A 22,704-nucleotide genomic window follows, 5' to 3' on the forward strand; every position below is an offset into this window, starting at 1 on the left:
TGTTTAAAAATGCATGCCATATATTTAGCCTCCTTTCCATGTAGGCTGTTTATTGATTTAGTAGAAATATGACGGTCAACTTAAAAGCAGCATTGAAAAAGGAAAAAAAGCGAGTGGTTCCACTGGGGCTCGAACCCAGGACCTTCTGCGTGTAAAGCAGACGTGATAACCGCTACACTATGGAACCTACTGTAAGCGCAAGATGTGGCCGAAAATCTACTTATCAATACTGACATCCAGCGCAGCGCTGACTGTGTTCGGCGGTTTCGTGGTATGATTACGGAAAAGAACGCTGGATGTCCGCTGTCGTTCACCGCGCTTCCCGCAGCGAGCTTTGTCCTCCACACCGATGCTAAAGGCTCCGCTTCAGCGCAGAACCTCATCCTCCTCCGTAAGTCGTCCCGCTCGGGTATTATTAATGTGGCGTTACGTCTTTAGCTGTGGGTGGTGCGCTTCAGTTAGCGAGGCGATTCACTTTCGGACGTTTTCCTTTCCCGGCCGATCCTCACATGATGGAAGCTAACGTTAACTTGGGGGACTTGTCTACATATGTGGCTGTGTCCGGACTGTGTTCGCAGCGCAGATTGCTCGAATGGTTAGCAGGAATTACAGGATCGAACCAGTGACTTAAACAGCTGAACAGGACACCGTCTCGTCCATGTTTGAAGCTGTACTGTAAATCACCAAAACGTCGGATCAGCTTGGAGGGATCAAAGCTGATAGTGAGACCTCAAACATTTGAAATACAAAGTTTACAGTCAATAGTTTCAAAGTATTCCAGTTAAACATCAAAATAGAGACTGTCAAGTTGCTTGGGCTTACCTTTATCTTCAGCTTTCGATGGATTACTGTTATTGTGTTTTTCGATCATGTTACTAAAGGTGATCATCACAGCTGCCTTTCACCTTTCTTACCACAAGGCCAATTACCTCTGCTGAGAGTGAAAGCTGTAAAATGAATAGTCCTTTCACTACAGATCTTAAATACCTATTAGATTTTCAAAGACTGACAAAACACTAGTATAAAAAGAAAAACCCTGAGCTAGAGAAAAACAACAAACACAAATTGCACATAAAGCATAAAGCAAACAAACTAACACCCACATTTCTTGTTCCATGTTTCAGAATCCAAATCCTCATTTTTATAAGCATGGAAATGTATTACACAAATAAGATGTATTTAATTCATTTAACAGTTTATATCTCACTCTCTTATATCTAACAACTGTCCAGATATGAGCAAAACTCTGTAAAGGCTTAAGTTTCTTGTCTTTTGCTGCTGCATGGATTAAAGTTAATGATTGTAAATTTGTTCTTTAAAATAGTTTGCGCTTGTCACAAAGGAATTTCACATGTATAGCACTTTTCTTGCTAAATTTCCTGCTTTCCGTAGCATTCAGCCATTTTTAGCCATTTTGCCTCCAGCCTCCTAAGGTGTCAATGAGGGCAAGGCCGTAACGCCATTCTGGAAAACGTGGGGATGACAGCTGCATCTGTTTATCGTGTGGGGTATAATGGTACACTTTGAGATCCAACATGGCAAACAGCAAATCAGGACTAACATATGGATTCATATGTGGGGAGGATTCACATTACTGAGAGATGACTCTGTGTCCTATCAGTAATTTTACATTGTGTTTACATCAATTGAGCTTTAGTTTAAACTGTATGCTAAACTTAAATTTTCCCAAAGAAGTGGCAAAAATAAATTCATGTTTTTCAAACAGGGCCTCATTGTTCAGAATTTGGGTCTTCCAGTTACATTTGTGACACAATACAGTGACAGTGTGTGTCAGGAATAACACTTCGTGCATGTGAGTACTCTGAGATGTCTCAGCCATTTGCGCTAATTGGTCATAAAATGCAATTTAATCTGCATCTAAATCACATACAGACGACTACACCGCACTCAACCTAAAGCCAGACTGGCATTGATGATATCCAGTGTATTTATTGATCACAGTCATTACAGTGTTACTGGGAAAAAAAGGTAAACCATTTAGGCAAATGACTCTGAAAAGAGTTAACTGAGTTCAATCAATGAAACAAGAATCAACCCAAGTTTGTAACTTCTCCAACCTTAAAAAAACACAGAAAAAATTCATGTGATTAATGCATCACAAAATAAGACCTGTAATCACATATCATAAAGAAAAGAAAGAAGAGGGGGTTATAATTCAATGTCAAAGACTATGAGCTTTCACCAATCCTTGTTTTTGCAAATGAAAATGCTTTAATTAAAGAAGAGATGCCCCCTAGAAGTTGCACTTATCCAAGTTGCACATTGCAAAATACTGAGATAAAGTAATCCTCATTTTATCAGATAAAAGCCTGGAAAAGTAGTTTGATGGCAATAATAGCTCTATTCATAAGGCTGCTAACTGTATGCAAAACACTGAACAGGTAGAGTCTGCATGGAGATGAAAAATGAAAAGAAAACCCAGACATTTATTTAAAAAAATACCTTGACCCTTATAAAACATAAAAAAACACCTCAAAGATTCTACTGCTTGTGAATAATATTTGTATATGATCGGGAAAAGGCACACCATAACACAAATTCTTAATGAAACAGGTTTGATGAAGTATCCTGATTAATGCTGCTTTCCTGTTTCAGGAACTCGATTTTTCACAGTCACGAAGGTGAGAATGACTTCCGCAGCTCATCCAGGTATTCCACAAGATAATGTCAGACTGGCTGCTTCCCAGCAGAGAAATGAGCTTAAACATTCTAGTAAGACTTTATCACTAGAATCAAGCTAAAGTCTACTGGTTTGGAAGTGAGAGTGCTCACTTTTACACTTCAGTGCAGCTTCAGCAGTTATGAAACATTATAATGGTTTCTTACATTAGATAAATTGCATTTATTTATACAAAATATTTTCATTTTAATCATTTCACAACATTTAATTATTTCAATCTGTGTATAATAAATGGACTGGGGGCCTGTCCAGGGTGTACTTCGTCCTTGCCGATTGTTAGCTCCAGCAGCCCATAGAAGATGGATGAATAGTATGAAAAACATGTTGTCACCAACCATAATAGATTGATCCTGCCCATCATTCATCTGTCGATCCATCCATCCATATCTTTCAACCCATCTTCATACCCTATGGTCTGTATGGAGAGCAAATAAGCTCAGATATCTCTCACTCTCTACTTCCCTCCCAGAACAAACCAAATATGTAGTCTCTCCAGCGAGTCCTGGGCTGACCTTGGGGGTCTCATCCCATTCATACATGCCTGGTAAACCTCTAATGAGAAGCGACCAGGGAGCATCCTAATCGGATGACCGAATCACCTCAACTAGCTTCTCTCAATGTGGCGAAGTAGCAGCTTGACTTTGATTCTCACCTGGAAGGCTGAGCTCCTCATTCTCTCACAAAGAGTGTCGCCCGCAACCCTGCAAAGAAAAGCCATTTCAGCCGTTTGTATTCAGAGTTTCATTCTTTTGGTCATGACCCAAGGTTCGTGACCTTAGGTAAGAGTGGGAATGTAGACCAGCCAATTAACTTTACAGTTCGGCTCCCACTTTACCACAACATTTCGGTGCATTGACTGAATTATCACCTGTCCCTCATGAATAAGATCAGAAGATACCTGTACTTCCAGCCCCTATCCTCCTAGCTGAAGAGTGCATACCCTTCATTCCCATGAGAAAACCATGAATTCAGATTTGCTAAAAGCTGAGATTCTCTATCTTTTAGATAGATCAGATGACAAGATTTTAAAATTGTCCATTAAATTTATCAAAGTGAGACTTAGTTTTAATATTTTTATCCAAGCTCCTTAAAGGATGCCCTGTTTTTCGTATGAAACTGGCCCATTCGCAGTGAATGAGAAAATTCTTCCAATTTTCCCTGAGAATGTCTCATTCCTTCCATTAGATCTCCTAAGCGCTGCTCTCTAAACCTTTAGCTGTTCTCCATGTGGCCCCGTTTACACCCGTCTGTTTGTGGACTTGGTGTTGTCTTTGTTGGCTCATTGCTATGTTTGTTGGTGGGTTGTTTTCAGCAGCTGTCAGTCAGTTTAGTCGGGTGAGACCAACCAGCATGTTGTAGTTTTTGGCGCCTGCTTCTCAAAAAGTATCCCCAGTTTATTTGGAACATAAACAAATGGCACATACCTACAAAGGCATGACATTTTATCCCACTAGTTTGATACTGTATCACTGTTCTCATTGGATGTAAACACAGCAGGATTCAAAATATTACAAAAAAGACGACGATTCAAACTTAACAGCATGTTAATCCCTCATTCCGGCTGATGCATTTTCCAAATATCTGAATGGACCCTACAAGTTTCCAGTTGAATCTCAGATTGACCAGGTCCTGAGGAGTCTCACCAATGAGAAAGTTATAGGAATAGAAAAACTTCCAGACTTTGGTAATGGACAGAGGGGAATGTAAACGCACATCTGGTGGTCACTCGCCATAAAGTTAAATGTGCTGAGCTGCTCAGGAGTCTATTACTGTTAACACCCAGAGTGACTGCTGTCTCATATGAAAGGGTTCAAGGCAGGTCAGAGTCTCTTATGAATTAATCTTGGCTGCTTGTGATAATCTCGGCTTCAAAGAGGTGAAATATTTTATTCCTAATCCCCCAACGCACAATATTAATAATGTGCGCTGACTTATCACAAGTAAACTACCTTATGTGGTGTTCGGCAGAGTTGTTTTACAATTAAAATCCTGCGAGTTGGTCATTCAGCCTTTTATGTGCACAAACCTTACAAGAAAATACAGACAAACCTGCTTGTTCTCTGGTGACACAGACAATACATTTCCAATAGTGGTTTAGAAAGATCATTTTGTCTCTGCTTTATCTGTTGTTCGTTAAAAAAAAAAAGTGGTGTCACAATAATCCATTTTGGAACAGTGAGATTATCAGAATTACAGTAAATCCCTTTCTGTTTGCCCATTGAAATTGCTGGATTGCCACAGCAGAAAATAGATAAATACTCTTATAGAAAGACTGATAAATTAATTTAGCTGCGGTGTGGAATGCATTTAGAATACTGTATCCTAAGATTGTCGGCCAGCAGCTTCTATAGGATCTGTTCCATCAGTAGAAAGCACGCTAATTCCAGTGACAATCGCTTGCAGCAAAGACTGTCAATCATCAGCGATGGCTGCTGTGTTGTCTCCACAAAGTCAAAAGTTTTTATTGACTCAACCTGGTTGCATGGTGGTGTAGTGGTTAGAATTCTCACCTCACAGAAACAATATTGTGGGTTTGAGGCTGAGCTCGGCTCACTGAGTGTGGGTTTTTTCCGGGTACTCTGATTTCCTCCTACTGTACAAAGGACATGAATTTGAGGTTAATTGGTGACCCTCAGTTGGTGTGAATGTGAGTGTGTGTGTGTGTGGTTGTGGTTGTCTGTGTCTGTGTGTTTGCCCTGTGATAGACTGGCGACCTGTCCAGGGTGTATGCTGCCCTCTCTCATTGTAAACTGGGATTGGCTCCAGCGCCCCGCGACCCTGAACCGGATAAGCGGTATATTGAAGACGGATGGTTGACCGGTCACCACTGGCCTGTGGTAGAGTGACAGCCTGTCTGGAGTGGACCCTGCCTTCACCCGCTCCTCTCCATCCACCACAACCCTGAATCCTTCCTGTCGATTTATTTCACTCAGGACTTCAAATTCCATCAATATTTAAAACTTGTTTAACAAAAATACTCATTATTTTTTAATCCCGGGAGGGAATTCCTGACAGTCCTCCACACAAAATTGAATATTAGTAGAATATTAAAATATCAAATAAGTATAAAGAATGACATATTCATTATACAAAGAAATATTCAACTATATTCCACCACGTTAGAACATAGACAATACCGAAAATGCTGAAAATAAATATTTTATAAAAAATAATAATTTTATTCAACATTTATGAAAAAAATAAAGCTAAAAGAACTTTGGACTATGAATAGCTAAATAATTAAAAAAAAAAGTGGATGGCATTACCAAAAAAGCTGTGGAGCAGCTTAGAAACAAATCAAGCCAACAAAGGATCCGTTACGAAAGGGGCAAAATCTATAAAATCAATATAAAAATATTGCAGATTTCCTTTCAATATGGAAAAAAAGACACATTAAAATTGTGGAATAATCTCTGAAAAATGCTCCTCAGGGTGAAATTGAAATAATTTTGTCACTTTTGTGGTCCAACCACTCACTCCTATGACCAAATGTAGAGAATTTGAAGACATTTCTGTAGCAGAGAAGCGTGATCGTCATACCCACCAGCAATGCATTCACAACAGACACGATCTGGAAAGCACTGCATTGGCCCAGGATCACTTGTGTTGTCTGTGAACAAAGATCTTATCTGAATACAATCTACAAATTCTACTCCCTGACAAACTTACTGAAAATGGACTGAGGCAAAATAGAAAATCGCTCGGTGGTCAAATAGATTAAAAGTTGATTCCATTCAGTTTTAGGGACACACAGGTTTTATTCTGTAGACAGAAAAAAGACCAATCATTTTGCTGGTCCAAAACCAACTATTGAGATGGCTTGGAGTTGCCACAGTGTCCAAGTCGCAGCTCTGTCAGTTTCAGAATGTGCACTGTATCATAAGTCTGCACGGACACTTGATGCACGAAGACCGCCTCTCCTCCGGAACCTCACATACTGCTCAGGTCTTAGTCCAAAGGAGGGTTTTAAAGAGGCAAATATTAGCTTTTGACTCTTCAACAGGACTCATCATTTGCTCACTGACTAAAGCTTTTTGACAAGCCTCACATAAGTTATCAGGATGTCCTGACCTTGAGTGTCCAGCGCAGGTCCCTCTGTAAGAGATCTGTTTGTAACCGATGTGGGGGGGGATAACATGACGGCATTGAAAACGAGACGTATAGCCCACATTTTGTGCATGTATACGTCGCTGCTTTAACTCCGATGTCTTTCCCTACATCTATATTTGTACTTTTGAACATGTAGTTTGTCTCGTCTCGTCCCTCTGCGTCATGTTGCCAGGAGAACAAGGAACTGCCGCTTCTGATCTGTTAACCATGTATGAGCTCACTTCAAATACTTCAACACTGTGTTACTTGCCAGTGAAAGTGTTTGCCTCCCTACAGGTTTTACCTATAACTTCACCGCTGGTCGTTTGCATGGACTGGCTGCTGTGTAAACAGATAATATGAGACCATTATGGTTTGGGTGCGTTTGGTGACTATAAACACAAATGGATTGTGTGAAATTTTGGGGCTGGTGCACATTTCACATCCTTTTAGTTCAGTTTGTCACTTAACAGTGTAGTGGTCTAAAAAGACACAGGATGCAGACTGAGGGGGAGTGATTACATGCAACAAAGGTAAGCCAAACAGGAATCAAATGATAGAATAATGTGGATTTAGTAAAGTGCATATTGCCTTAAACCTTTTACATATTGACCATGACAGAATGTGCTTGCTGCACACAAAAAAACTACATCTGAATTTCAGTCTTTCTTCTAAACAAGCAATGTTTTTTTGCTCCAGAGACTTAAGAACACAGGGAACATCTCAACCCCAAAAACGTTTACCATGATAAATTAGATTTCTTTTCCAAGAGTACTTTTATAAACAATGAGCAGATATCCAAAATATGACTTAAATAACTGTATAACACATTTTTTATTTTTAAATGCAAACACATTTTATCTTTATTTCTCTTTACACTTTCTATGACATGTAGAATTTTTATTGAAATAATGTACAACCGTTAGGGCAGTTGATCTGCTTTAAAAATATTCTATCCATCATCTGATCTACATATATTTGTGACATAATGAACTGATGTTCAGACATAATGATCCACCGCAACATGGCATTACTGTATATTTTCTGTAAATGCAACTTTTGTCCCAAATTTGTTACCTATTGTTTTTAGTTTTGTAAGCAAATAGACTCTATATGCAAAACAGTAGCATCAAATGAAAGACAATTTTGTGGACATTTAACTGTATTTTCACCAGTAAAGCTGAGCTTATGTTTTTCATTTTCAAGTCAACTGGTTTGAGTTGTGAAGAATTATGTTTCCCTAACATACTTGAATGTCTTTGCACTACACAAACTGAAATATGCTGATATGCTCTAGTTTTAGTGGCCCGGTCCACTCCAGGTTAAACTGTGCTGCATGTGGCTGCTGGAAACGGGACTATCCAGAGAGAAACTGGGTTGTTACTGCCACTTCAGGCAGATGTTCCTATAGTTTGCTTGTGAAGCTGGTCCAGCCTCTGTTACACAACCATATCAAATGAGTCTGATTGTTGTCATTGTTTGACTTTTAACCTGAAGCTTGATCGACTTAATGGTGATGTGAGTGCTTTGGGGAGTTGAACCTTATTCCGCAGTTGAGGCAGGACATGAAATGCATTTGAAGAAACTTTCTATCCCATCCTTTTCGTGCGTAATGTGAAGTAGACCTGCAAAATATGTCGCGTGCTTGCGATCAAAAAATGGGAGAGCGTCTATTGTATTCTGACTCTGTATGTGTGTGCGTGTGCTCCCGCATCATATCCTACCGTGCAATTAAAGCTTGCAGCCCATGGAGCCCCGCTCTGTTTGTTATTCACCTGTAGGGCTTTACCCGGCGCTAGGACCCAGGGTGCGCGATTTTCATCTCCAGCTGCTGCAGACCGAAAACTGGCAGTAAGGGAAGATCGCGAGGACAAGCCAAAATTGCATACTGTATTCGATCTACTTCAAAATCACATCCCTGGCCCCCACAGCCGAGCCCCCGTGCAGACAACAATAGCTTGTTGCGCTGTGTGCAGGCTCTGTGGCCGTAGACAGCTCGGAGCGCAAGGTAAGACGGTGCAATACCATGCGATTACTAATAACAAAGGCGTTACGGGCGAGCAGGGGGCATTAAAGGGGGCATTGCACAACGCTATTGAGGGCGAGTAAAACTCTGCCAAACTTTGACCTGAATATGTGCATTTTCTCGCTGTCGGCGTCTTGTGCGGGCTCCAGTAGTTGCGGCGGGGTTCCGCTGTTATCCCGCGGCGTTATGTAGGATCGTGTCACATGTATGGGCAGCCAAGTTGTGTATCGAGATGACATCCGTGAGTCCGCTTGTCCGTGCGTGCCGGCTGGGGATGCAGTCCGCCGATTCCGACGCTGACACGGTAACTGGGCACGAAGTAGGGGAGGCGCGGGGGGGCAAACGGAATTTCAGACAGAGATCCAACATCATGTGGACGGCGCATCGGGCCATCCATTAACCTGAAAAACAAGAACATCACCCTTGGCTGTTTTCTGTGATCCGCTGCCACCCTCCCTCCTCTTTCTGTAGAATAATTCATTACTTCTACCAAGATGGGAGAATAATGCGCTTGATTTCGGATTCCCGGCGTCCAACCCCCCCGCAGCTCCCCCCAGCCTCGACGCTTCAGCATTGACCAGGTGAACCACCAACTTAGACGGGACATCCTCGTCGCCGTGAAGCATGGCGGCCTAAATAGGGTCGATAATCTCCAATATGACTCACAGATAGATGACCACACATGTCCACTTCGCAGACGACAGAGTTTATAAAAAGAAAACAGAGCAAGGCCTCCGATATAAACACTCATCTGCGCTATCGCAGTTGTCATAGTGCATGTGCCGAATACCACGTCTGTCCTCGACATGATTAGAATTGCACGCAAAACAAGTTTTTCAAGCCCACGAGCCGCCAGACATCCGAAGTGGGAGCCCGGGAGCCAAACTCGTGTGTGATCGGTGAAGCCCGGAGCAGCCGGTCACTACCGGGATAGCTCCCGCTCCCGCTCCGGTCGCTGAGGTCTCCGGGTTACCCCCGGCTCAGACACAATGCGATGTGTCAGCTGCCCACTTTGTGTGACTCCTGCTGCACACCGACACGCTCGTCTCCAGCGTCCCTCCTTTTTTTTTTTAACTGATCGGCGTTTTTTTTTTTTTTTTTTTTTTTTTTTTTTTGTTTCCCAATTTCACATTTGGCCATCTGTCAACGATTTGGCTGCTTTGCACGCAGCCATTACTGCGCGAATGGCGAAGGGCATGTAAAGAGGCTCCTCTCGCCTCGCACGAGCCTCTCCGCGAGAGGAACGCGGGGAAATAGTTTGTGCTCGCTCCGCGATCAGCGGATGGACGGGATCGCTGCCTGATGCACCGCCGTGAGGAACCACGCACACAGACACACACACACACATCATGTATGGTAGTAAACAAACTCCCGATAAGTCTCAGGACGGTGTCAGCCTCGCTGCGTGTGCGTGTTTATTTCCTCAACCACCGCAAAGTGCTGAGAAAAGTCGGAAATTTGTTGCCCCGAAGGAGAGAGAGAGAGAGAGAGAGAGAGACAACCTCTAGGATCCAGGTAGGACAAGTGGCCTAATTACAGCAGGGTAACGTGCACTGTTTAACCACCGTGCCAAAATGTGATTACAGAGTAAGAGAGCTAAATATCCTGTTTATCTTTGGGGGGGGGGTACAAACGTCCTGCTCTACATACCATTTAAAAGTTTTTGTTTGCTCGTGTGCAACTGGGAGCTGCAGATGTGTTGTCATCACCCCAAACATCATTTTGCTGTTGCACATATTTGAGCTGTCTGCTCCCCTGTCTTTGTTTGGGAGCCTTTCAGCCAGGGAAGGTGGGGAAGCTGGCCTTGTGGTTTAATGTGAACAAAAAATGTGGATGATTTATCAACAAACTGTGTCCAAAAGGGGTTTTGATGGTGTCTCTTCAGCTCAGTGCAGTTTCTGTATGAACTGTGTTGTCACCAGGTGGAAGGTTGTTGTCCACATGTGCTGGCTCAAAATGGGATAGAAAACGAAGGAATATTATTCAGAATTCAAAGTCAAGCTTTGCTCAAATTTCAGTTGTGCTTTGATCTGCTCTGAAAACCACTTCTGTGTGTGATTCTAGTTCAAGCCTGGCCCAGCCTGATAGTAACAGGAAATGTGATGTTGACACACAGCACTGCAAGAAATATATGGCAGGGAACTGAAGATGCACCACAGAAGGAATGACACTGTCTTTGTTCATATATTCATTATAGATGCTTATTTTCAGATATGTTTCTCCTCACACCATCAGTGCTGGCAGGTTGGATTTGAAACAAAAGAAAATATGAGTAATGGTTCTGCTGGGATGGATGAGTGCAACCATATAGAGTGAAGGCAAAATATCCTACGTAAAGGCAATGAAATGCACTGAGGGGTAAAACGTTTGGGGCTCTACAGTTCAACTATATTCACATTTAGCTTTTCATAGGGAAGTAGAAATAGTTGTAGGTTTGAGTCAAAATAATACAGAACGAGTGAGCAGAAATGAACGAAACAACACTTGTTAACTTAGAAGTGAAGGTTGTCTATTTTGGGGACTTTGAAATAACTGAAATGTGGATATGTTTTACATTTTAACCTTATTTAAATAGACTAATTGGAATAATCATTTTCACCAGGACCACAACTTGTTTCAGTATGGTTTTATACCACATCACCCTTAACAGTCAGTGAAAAAATGCTTCCACATTCATACATCCTTTCCAAGTTAGTCTAGTTCTCAGGAAACCAGTCTGTTTTCCTCGTTTTAATTAATAACATTCAGTCTTTATATTAGACAGAATGTTTTTGTTTATTTCGTTTTGAAACCATCACTCACTGCTGCCTGTTAATTGACCTGAGAACCACTGTCGTGCTCAAAGTCTCTCATTGATAACCAGAGACCGCTTTGGCTTGAAAAAAAATAATAATTATGGATTATTACTTGGTTACCCAGATAAGCCCTTTTCAGTTTAGCGCACCGTTACACTCTGGTCGCGATCCCCCCATTCCCCTTGAGCGGCTGGAGCGCGCGGTGCATGCCGGTACCTGTAGTCCTCACCCCTCCCAGCCTCTCCAGCGTCTAATCCTGGGCGTGGATAGCCGAGCACTACATCTCCCATGCTGTCCCCGCGCACCCTTCTGCCCCTCTCTCTCACACTAGACTGGAGATACGGAACGGACTGTCTTGACGACCCCCCCCCCCCCCCCCCTCCCCACCCACCCCCCCTCCCTCTGCCCTCCTCCCCTCCTCCTCCTCCACCCTCCCTCCCTCCCGCCCCCCGGACTTTTAGAACCGAAAACCGTCGAGATTAGTGGGCAGCCACGGACGGCGGAGGCGAACGGCTGGACGCGGCCGTATCCACAGTCGTGGCCGTGCGTCGTTCACATGCCATCTGGACGGACGGGTTCGTAACTGTTTGTGTCATTACACATCTTTTATCTCGCCCGCTGATTAGCTTTAGAATTATTCAGTATTTAGGATAGAGGGAGAGAAAGAGAGAGAGAGGGAGAGAGAGAGAGAGTAAAAGCGGGGCCGGGGAGCGGAGCAGAGGAGAGGAGAGGAGAGGCTCGGTGGGTCCGGGGCTCGGCGAATGCCTTTCACCGCCGGAGCGGGTTCAGTCAGTCCAGCAGAAAGGGCCGATAAGAGAGACGGGAGCACTCCACGTTAGGTCGGCCGGGGATAAATAACAGTAGCCTGCCTCAACATGTAAAGCAGCAGGAGTGTAGTGCGAGGGCTGCGCTGGGAGCCTACCCGTGCCGGAGGAGGTGGTCAGCGGAGTTAAATATATTGTTTTTCCCCCCTTTCCGTGGCCACTCCAGCAGCGCAATAAGTTGGGTCACCCAACCCCCCTGGTCGATCTCCAGCAGGCTACTTTTCCCCCGGTAACTCGACGCGACCAGTTTTTCTGTGTTATCAGCGGAAGAAATTGGCAGTATGTTTGTGACATTATTGTGCACCGACCGGGTTACTTTTGTCGAGCATTTCCGTGGCCGATGAGCTGGGGTGATGGTGGTGGTCAGAAGTTTAGTTTGTTTGGCTCTGTCTTCGTCCCCCCCCCCTTGAGGCTTTTGCATTGATGTTGACTTACCTTATCGGGCGGAGATGTGACACATTGCCACATTGTGCTTCCTACGTCGCAGCCACCCGATGGGGGGGAATCTCTCCTGTCACTTGCTATAATTTCCCTAAACATCTGCCTTTCGCTCCCAAACATCTCGATCCCCTCTCTTTCGCGATCCGCGGACGGATCGGGCGCCTGGAAGCCGCCTGTCTGCTCAGTTGGAGCCCGTGTTTGTGTGCAGATGGACCGATCACCTGAGAGCCAGTTGCCATTCTCTCATTATGGTGACTGCTCGCCATCTCCAGCGAAAGAGAGCGCGAGAGGGAGAGAGAGAGAGAGGGAGCGACCCGGAGCTCTCCAGAGTTTTTCCGTGCTGATATTTATAACAGAGGAAACGTGTTGTTTTGCGAGTGCCCCCGTCCCACAACACGCATGTGGTCTCATTGTGCACTTTTCCACATGTGACATTGGGACGTGTGTCTTTTGTGCCGTGGGTTGGACACCGAGCTGACCGGGTGGAAGTGGGGCTTACTACACAATCATTTGTCCGCTTCGAGGCTGTTTTTCTCCCCCCTTCAAAGGGGTCTTTCCGGGCTGGACTTTTTGTTTCGTCTTGTTGCCCACGGGGTGTGCGCGGACTGCTGCATACATTCACCGGCCTACATCGGAGCGGATGAATTCAAATGTTGTGGCGGAGCAGACCGCGATCGCAGCACAAAGACAAACTAGCTGTAAGCAACTGTTGTTACGGTAATGTATGCAGACCCTCCTTGCACAGAGCGGCATCTGCATCGCAGGATCCCTTTCAGTCCCTGCTCGCAGATTCCAGCGGAGATTGGCGTGTCAGTCAGTATGTGCATCATCTTATTTAGGTTTCACTGAAATATGGCCAACCCCCCCCCCCCCCCCCCCTTCTCCAAAGCTCCGACACACATTTTTTTCTCTTTCTCGCATGGTCTCTTTTGTAGACGTCTCATTTACTTGCAGATGCGCTCGTCTGCGCTCACCTCTACCTACATGCTGGTGTGTGTCCTCTCTGTGTGTACATGTGTGCTGCTTCTTCACATGACACAAAGCAATAGTAACTATTTCCCTATCATTCGCGTTTGTGTGCCTGATAATGATCGGTTTGTGCTCTATTGTGTCAATCTCTTGTGTCAGTTTTCAGTGTGAGAAGCAATGGGTGGGATTTCACGTCTAATTTTAGATGAGACTGATGAGCATCGAGCTCTCCATGACCCCACATTAAAATCATACATAATTGAGTATCTCGTCTTATATAGTCCTTCGCCATATAAGCAATCGGGAAAACTTTTGATATTTCCTGTCCTCCAGCGGTGTACATGACCTGATCACGACGAAACTTCTGTTCTTTAATAGAAAATCATTGGAGCAGTCACAGCTGACCGCCTCATGGACAAATTACAGAAGGATCCGACTAAGGACAGGCCCCGGGGTCTGAAGGGTCATGAGTTCTGTTTGAAGCGACCCTCTCATTGTTAAAGGGCTGATGCTGCGCTCTCCTCTCACTGTCCTTTAATATTGACAGTGATGTTTCATGTAGTCTTTATATATCATTATTTAATGGCTATGTTAAGCCTGTCAGGTATGTGTTTTTAGATTTATTTTTATTTATCATGGTTTTTTGACTCAGTGTATATGCAGAGTTTGCCATTAGAAAGCTGTTTTTTGAGATGCAGAAAGAAAAATTCCAGCTTAGAAAGTGTCTGTTGTGTCATTTGGCACGTGTTTGTGCCATTATTAGTAGTTTGAAAATCATAATGTTGGTCCAAATGTAGTGTTCACTCCTTGGATCAGTTTTCATGGTAGAACTCACTCGCTGTACTAATTAATTTTTTTTTTACACCAGTAATATAACTGTTCTCGACATTATGCCACACTGTTGTTAAATGGGAATTAGAGTATGATTGTAATCAGTGATGTTCTGTAGATATCAAACAGAAAACATCAGTAACATATCCCTAATTGTTTGTTGATTGTTTACATTTGTTTTTTAGCGATCTATGTAAGTTTTGTAAAGTCAGTCTGGTACTGTGTTTAGCATTTGTCTTTAGAATATATTGCATTTTTATGCCATTAAATTCTTAAATATTTCATTTTGGGGGTTAAAAACAAACAAATCATTCATAAATTACTTCTGTCAGGGTCATTTTTTTGTTTTAGGAACAGATCTGTGAATATATTTGACAGAGGAGTAGCTCCTCTCTGAGTGTAATTCCCTTGATGGTGTCCTTTAGTAATCTTTATGTGTGTATATATATATATATATATATATATATATATATATATATATATATATATATATATATATATATATATATATATATATATATATATATATATATATATATTGAGAGATGTAGACTCAGTCTTTTGATTTCCAACAGAATCTCAGCTGAATATCAGATGTAAGGTTAACTTAAAAAGTACCGTGGGGGAAAAAAAAAAAGAACGGCTGTGAGCAAGCAATGTGTAACAGGTAATTCTGCTGTCTCTTGTAGCCTCTCCACATTGTGACTAATGCTTTAGGTCTCATTTCACTCTCTGAATATATACTTTTCTGTAAAGACCGTTCACATTGTGGTGAGACGAGTGCTGACAAATTGTCTGTTTTCCCTGAGAGGAACTACAGAAAAGTAAAGGGAGCAACACAATGAATGTGTTCCACCAGTTTGTACGCTTCTCCCTGCTGCCCGAAATTGTTTCCTTGCTATGAGGAAATTGTAACATGTCTGACCTCCGAGCATGTCTCGATGAAAGGAAGTTTTCCGCTGCCCAGGGATGCTTACTTTGATTTTACTGACTGGCACATCGACTTTCTTACGTTCATTTGAAAACATATTTACTGTCACTCAGAATAGAAGGTTGCCATGATGATCACGTCAGTTGTTTTTTCTCGATTCCTATTTTCTGCAGCACATCACTGTCTTGCAACGCAACAGTCATCTGAGTGACTCGCCGACCCCCAAGGCATGTTGTGCTAAAGAAACACCTATGCAGGTAATTATATTTTTTTCCTTTTGCTGTTAGTGTACTTGATCAGAGCATTTTGTCCTCTTATCTAATTAACACAGGCTTCCTACACTTGTCTTATTACGCAGGTGGATCCCACACTAATGAATGTAGGGGATGGAGGCACGGTGAGCAGAGAGATCAGTGCTCCTAATAAAGCGTCTACTAGCATGGTGGGAAATCCCCCCCAGACGCTACCCCCTGAGTTTAGAGGAGATGTTACCCTCAGTCAGCAAAACAAGACCACTCCAACGAAAGACTGCAAGACGGTAAAAGCCTGTCTGGACTCCAGCAATTGCAACCACAGTGCTGAACTTTCCCCACCTCAACAGCCCAACAATGCTCCAATGTCCAGCTCAGTCCTCACGAGCTCAGAGAAGAGAACTGACAAAAGGGCAGAAGCTCCCAAACTCAAGGCAGACAGTGCTGGGGTCTTCCCCACTCCTCAGTGGTCAGGCGGTTTAAAAGTCAACCGGGAGGACTCCCTCAACCCCTGTCACAGTAATGTGACATCCAGCAAGAAGTCACACCCACAGACTCAACCCATGCAAAGCGTTTCCCCTGGATTTCAGTGTCCCACCATGTTCAAACCAGCCCCGCCTGTTGCCTTTCTTCCTTCCTCAAATTTTTCTTCTCCACTTTGCAAAATTACCCTTCCACCAGCATTGGGTCAGATTGCAGCATTGAGAGAAGCCACAGCCACTCAGTTTCAAAAGGAGACTCCACCTCAAAGCTCAGGTGTTGGAGGGACACCTCTCATGCGGACCTATCCATACTCGCTGTCTGTTGGCCGGACTCCGGCCGCAGAGAAAAAAACAGGAACAGCAACTCCAAAACTCAAATCCAACCACTCATCCACAAAGAACACCATACCTGTAGGAGAACATAAATCTCTAGCCTCCGTTGTGGCCTCACCAGCTATGGCCCTACCATTACAGCACCCATCACTAACCTCTGCAGCACCCACCCACTACACCTTGTCTCCAACTGCTGCTATTTGCTGCGGCTCTGCACTGGCCAGCATCACTTCTCAGAGCAGGCTGCTGAACCATGTGGAGAAAGGCAACAGCATAGACAAGGCAGTCATGGGAGCACTTAAAACACCGCCACCGCCCCCCTCTGCCCCAGAAGATAACACGGCTTGCTCTGTTGAACCCAGAGATGTACCTCTTGATTTGTCTGCTAAGTCAAAACGTCTGAAATCCTTAAATGACGCCCCAGGTAATGCGATGGAGCCTCATAGCGTTGAATCAAATCAGAGGGATTATCTGAACTCCAAGAGGACTCATACAACAACTTTTAGTTCTGCTGTGCAGTACCCAGTCTCACCAAATACCCACAGTAATGGTTCTCATCAGAAGCAATTAAACAGGTCTCAGAATCACCAGATTCCAGAATCCAAAACAACCTGGGGAAAGGGATCGTCACAGGATCCAATAAAAAACATCCCCGGAACATATGTAGGTGTGGCGAGCCCCATACTGGCTTCTACTCTACGAGGAAAAGATGGAAAAGGGACTTTTGCCGATGAGTTTCAGAGTTTTGCAAAGCAGGAATTTATATCCATAATTGACCAAGGAGAACATTTGGCCTCAGGAGGGAAAAAGCCTTCCTGTTTAATGAAAGGTAACCAACACGCTCACAGTGTCAAGCATATGAAAAACACCAGCAAGAACTGTCCCCCTAAAGGAGCCTTAACGACTGCCCTGTTGAGCCCCTCCAATGCTCAGATTTATTCAAAAACTGGATCTGGCAATACAGCAGTGCCGTACTGTACCACTGCCGTCAGTCCAGCCTGGCAGCAGCCTTCTCCTCTTCCACATCAAGCTCCTTCTGCTCAGAAAAAAATAACACAAGGATCTCCAAAGACCAAGGGCACCACGATTACAGAGGGATGTAAGTACCAGAGTGGCCATCACTGCCCTTCCAAAACCGAGGATGACAAGTGGGACAGGATGAAGTCCCCTTTGTCAAACCTTGCGTCCATTGTGAAGCAGCAAGGTTTTGAAACACCTGGACTTGGCGAGGCCAGCGCTCCAGTTCCTTCTGTTGCATCAAGAAAGGCTGATTCGAAACCACTCATCGACACCCAGTCTAAACACACTTCTGCTTTTGAATACCAACCATACTGGTCTGCAGAGAAATGGCCCAGCGCGCCATCTCAGGGGGATTTGACTAACGCCATGAGAAGACATGAAAAGGCGAACGCCACTGAGCCTTTGGAGAATAATAGTGACAAACACACTAGTCAAGGCGAGCATATGGGAGTACAAGCAAAGCATGGCTCTTCAAAACCCGTGAGCCAGTCTCATCTCTTTGGGAACAATGCATCAACAAATGGGAACAGGATAGAGAGCAAACTGGCCCAGGTGTTGGAGGGGGAGACACCGAGGAAAGAAAGTGGAGCATTAGACAGTCCTCCCAATGAAAAATTGGAGGGTATGGTCACATCTGTTCTATCGGGCCAGTGTGTGCGGGGAGGCGACAAATTGGAGAACGAAACAAACGGAACCAAAGAGGAGTCCCCGACCAAGACAAAAACTGCTGCCATCAAACAGAAAAAGACCAGTCCGAAGAAACTAGCGAAGGAGAAGTCGACAGTAGACTCATCTAAGAAGACTCCAGGAAAGAAAAAGCAAGATGCAGACAACGATACAGCCAAAGTGTCCTGCAATAAGAAGGTAACCTATCTGATCGTCTCTTTAACTTTAATCTTTTTGTCTGTTAAGGTATTTTCAACTCTTTAATAGACTGTTCAGACACATTTTCATATTTGTCTGTGACTGATGATTTGACTTTCTTGGGTTCATTGTGAGTTTGTGACGTGTTCTCCATCACCCTGAAAGCTCTGTGATAAGTAGCTTCCAATACACCGTGCTCACTCCGTCCCGTGTATTTCAACAGAAGAAACCATGCGCACCTGCGCTGGAGCAAAGTCTGTCTGCGGAGAAACTTTCCCCACAGAGGAAAGACACGAGTCCAAGGGACAAGATAAGTCCCAACAAAGCTGAGCAGCCAGTCCTCAACAAAGCAGGTAGAGCCTTTCATTCTCATAATTCTGTGACATTTACTGTTCCTCAAAGTTCTCACATCACAAATGTCTGATATCTATCTGAATCTGAAATGTAATGGTGCCTGCAGTTGTCTCAGAGACGCTGTCTTTTATTGAGTTCATGTTGGATTACCCTGGGTTTACAGTTTTAGTTGAAGAGATAAATAGCCTGCAGTCAGCTCGGGTCGCAGGGTAGCTCGCGTGTGAAAAAGTAAAACATTTCACATAATGTGTGGCTTTTTTTTTTATCTTTATGTCTTATTCATATTTTAGGACCGACGCTGGTGTGAATGTAACTGTCAGATGTGATTTAATCAGTTTCAGATAACAGCGCCAATCCTCAGAGCGTAGAAACTTCCACGTCCCCCAATCCCCCCGCCGCATCCGCCAAGGAGGCCGACACTACTGAATGCTCCTTCCCGAGACTGAGGAGAGGGCGGCGGCGAGCCGACGACGCCCGCCTTGACCTGTGGGGCTTTGCCACGCCTTCCCCTCCACCTCCACCGATGCCTCCCCCCGCCGCTCCTCCCGCACCTGCTCAAGCCTCCAAATCGCCGCCGCTGACTCCCGCCCAGCCCCCCCGTCGTCCGAGAGGGAGGCCCCGATCGAACCCCCTGCCGGACCGCGCGCTGCAGGGCAAGGGCAAGACGTCCGGTGCGGAGGGCGACACGCCCCCTCAAAAGAAGCGCCGGCGGTGTCGTAGCAAAAAGTACCAGACTGGCGAATACATCACCGAGAAGGACAAACTCGAAGAGGGAGAGCACCTTGAGGAGTCTAACTCCCTGAGACAGGACACGGGAATCCCAGCAGGTACGCAGCTTTCCTCTCGAGAGCAGCACTTTTTAATTTAACTGTTTCCAGTCCAAGCTTAACTACACTTACAGCTCGCATTTTAACATTATTTTACAACATTTTAGAATATGTTAAATCTTTTGACAATGGAATTTAAGTGCCACATTTTCAACATCTCTTCCGGGAAGCCTTTGCTCAAATAAAAGGTTTAATTGAATAGGTGGAGTTATAGTGAAAGAAAGTCATTGTGATACAGTTTTTGTAGCAATTTAGAGTATGATCGGCAGCATAGTCGTCATTTTAACATATCAAACATTTGTTGGTAACAGCCTCACTAACAAGCCTGAATCACTCCGTCTTAATATCCTTATACATTAATCCATTTATTGGCCGCTGACCACAAAAAAGTGACAAAACATTTGGCTCTGTTGGCTTGCGATCGGTATTTGTCATCATTTGACGTTTCTTGACGGAGTAATTATTCATTCTTTTAAGAAATATCTGGTGCATGAATCAGGGCTGACAACTCATGAAAGCCTGTTTCAGTCCAAAGCTAAATGTGTACATTTGCTATACAATTCTATAAAGGATTCACTGATTTCTACAGCTTTTATTTAGAAATAATATCTCCTTCAGCTGCAGCATGATTAGTCCTGATTGTTTATTTTGCAACAATAAATTAACGACTGTTTTCATGTTTATGTATACAATCCCCAAAAAGTTGAGATCACATAAATCCATATTTTATTCCTAAAAGAATAGAAACAAAATACCCGATGTCTAAGCTGTGGCATTTCAATGTTGTTTTTTATTTAAATGGAGATTTTAGCTCAGATTGAATCTGATGACATGTTTACTGTTAAAAGTGAAGTGAAGAGATCAGTTGCTTGTGTTTTGGGAGAGGAATTCTGTTTCATTCTTGTCTGATGCAGGATTCAAGCTGCTTAACAGTGTTTATTGCATATTTTGTTTGTTTCATGATTCACAAAATGTTGTACTGGTGAAAGCTTCACTGCAGGCAGGCCAGCTCAGCACCCGGACCCTTCTCCTGGTGTTGTGATGGATGCAGATTGTGGTTTTTGTTTGTTGATGGAACAGGGAAGATCTGAACCGTCACATATTTTAAGATGTGAGCAGATGTTCCTCAGTATCAGTGGTGCATTTCCAGATGTGTCGGGTCCCCACACCGTTCCTTCATAGATTCAGGTTTTTTAATGGATGCAGACAGCTCTCATATTTAGTCGGTACAGTTTCTAGAAAGAATTCTGAGCCTTGGCCCGGAGAAGAGCGGATCGTTTTTAGACTTTGTTTGCATGTGAGATCTTCAGTGCAAGATGCAGCTTTAAGTTGAATCTGTGGATTATACGGCAAAGTGCTGCTGAACTCATATCCAATAGAGTTTTGTGTTTGAAACGAAGCATAGCGTGGTCACTTGGTCGTTTTGACTGTTGGCATTGTCCCTCGGTTTCTCCTGTTTCTCTGAATCTTTCGATGATGTTATCTCTCTAGTTGTGAATTGATCCTCCACTCATTTTTGATTTGTCCCGGTGGCTTCTTCAGCCTTTTTGTTGCCCCCCTTTCAACTTCTTTGAGATGTGTTGCTGCCATCAAATGGTAAAACGTTTAAGTTTTAACATCTGATATGTTGTTTGTCCTCTTGGGGATAAAACATGGATTATGTGATTTTGCAAGGAATTTAAATTTGTTTTCATATATATTCAAAAGAGTTGCCAAATTTGAATTGTATTTTCATTTGCCCATCCAGAAACTTCTGTGGCTGAACCGTATTAGGAAGATATCGGCGCATTTATTTTACAAACTACATCTTTATAACCGATACACTGCGAAGCTGTAATAAAAATTGGTAGAGCTGTTTATGGGACCGTTTATACGGAATACATAAAGCCACTGCCGACTTCATAAAGTACACTTGTACAATCTAGCAGCTGTGCCAGAAATTGTGCTTGCACATAGCAAACAAGTTTTAGTATTTTTTTTTTTTTTTTTGACACAGAGAGGTGATAATTCTACTTCATGTTCATTCTGGAGGTTTTAGTGCGTGCTGGTGCATCAGACTTCATCATGTTGAACGGCATTACTGACATTCTGCTCCTCTCTTTTGTCACTGAATTGGCCCAAAATTCACAATGTGGTGAACGTCACATTCATGAGATTGGCTGTTCATTGGCTGGAATTTCTCAAGTCCTCACTATGACTTATCCCAGAATTTCACCTGGAAATACCTGTTATTGTGGATGTGACCGACGCGGATCTAAGGTGATTTTCACCAAAAAATTGGATTTGTTTATATGGATTTATGAATGAAACACAATCTAAACTCTGAAATCTAAACACAGGATGTGTTTGTGTATTTTATAGGCCACTGTGAGATGTTACCTGATAAGAGTATCATCATGAAGTCCAACGGGTGCATTTAGATCCGCACACAGACACGCTACAGTTGAATTACATAATATGCATCATCAAAGTGTCCAATATGGTGTCTGTTTACATCTTTTGGTTCGATGCTAAAAATGCCAGCGTGGGTTCAGAGCCAAGAATAATTTTGGTCAGAATCAAGAATTCTCACAGTTTTCTTTTCAAGGCTCAGTGTTTATCTTCAGTCTAATTTGTCATTGCAGATCCGCAGGCAGACCAGTGTCCCAGTCCCGCCGCCTGCAGTCCAGAGCCCCCTCCTCGGAGACCCTCATTCACCCGTTCGGGATCCGTCCGGTACCAGGAGAGCGAGGAGTCCCTGGAGTGCGCCGATAAGCCTTCGGGGAAGAGGAAGTTCAAAAGCAAACACTTAAGTGACAGTGATGAGCACAAAGTAAGTTCCTGATGCTGTTTGCTGTTTGCTCCAGAATCTATCAAATCATCAAGGTTGAAAGGAAACAGGCGCCGTGATTATTTAAGCTTATAGTGCCCCCCTGTGGCCTGATGAAAAGCTATATTTGTCACATATATGTGGGCAGCTGGGATTA

At 43.6% G+C, this 22,704-nt stretch overlaps 1 protein-coding gene and 1 non-coding gene across 2 annotated transcripts in view; one reads left to right on the top strand and one right to left on the bottom strand.

Annotated features, from left to right (window-relative positions):
- Nucleotides 1-114: 114 nt before the first annotated feature.
- trnav-uac (transfer RNA valine (anticodon UAC)) lies at nt 115-187 on the bottom strand. The gene has a single exon. It is a non-coding gene; the product is annotated as a tRNA-Val (tRNA).
- A 133-nt stretch (nt 188-320) lies between these two features.
- bcorl1 (BCL6 corepressor-like 1) overlaps nt 321-22,704 on the top strand; it is a 29,072-nt gene continuing 6,688 nt past the window's right edge. The window contains exons 1-6 of the mRNA XM_030106774.1: nt 321-391; nt 15,781-15,864; nt 15,966-18,557; nt 18,781-18,910; nt 19,247-19,738; nt 22,363-22,550. Coding sequence (XP_029962634.1) covers nt 350-391; nt 15,781-15,864; nt 15,966-18,557; nt 18,781-18,910; nt 19,247-19,738; nt 22,363-22,550 — 3,528 coding nt within the window. The 5' untranslated portion in view covers nt 321-349. The remainder of the gene's footprint in view (nt 392-15,780; nt 15,865-15,965; nt 18,558-18,780; nt 18,911-19,246; nt 19,739-22,362; nt 22,551-22,704) is intronic.

This window comes from Salarias fasciatus, chromosome 2 (assembly GCF_902148845.1).
Source record: "Salarias fasciatus chromosome 2, fSalaFa1.1, whole genome shotgun sequence".
In the NCBI taxonomy this organism is placed as follows: domain Eukaryota; kingdom Metazoa; phylum Chordata; class Actinopteri; order Blenniiformes; family Blenniidae; genus Salarias; species Salarias fasciatus.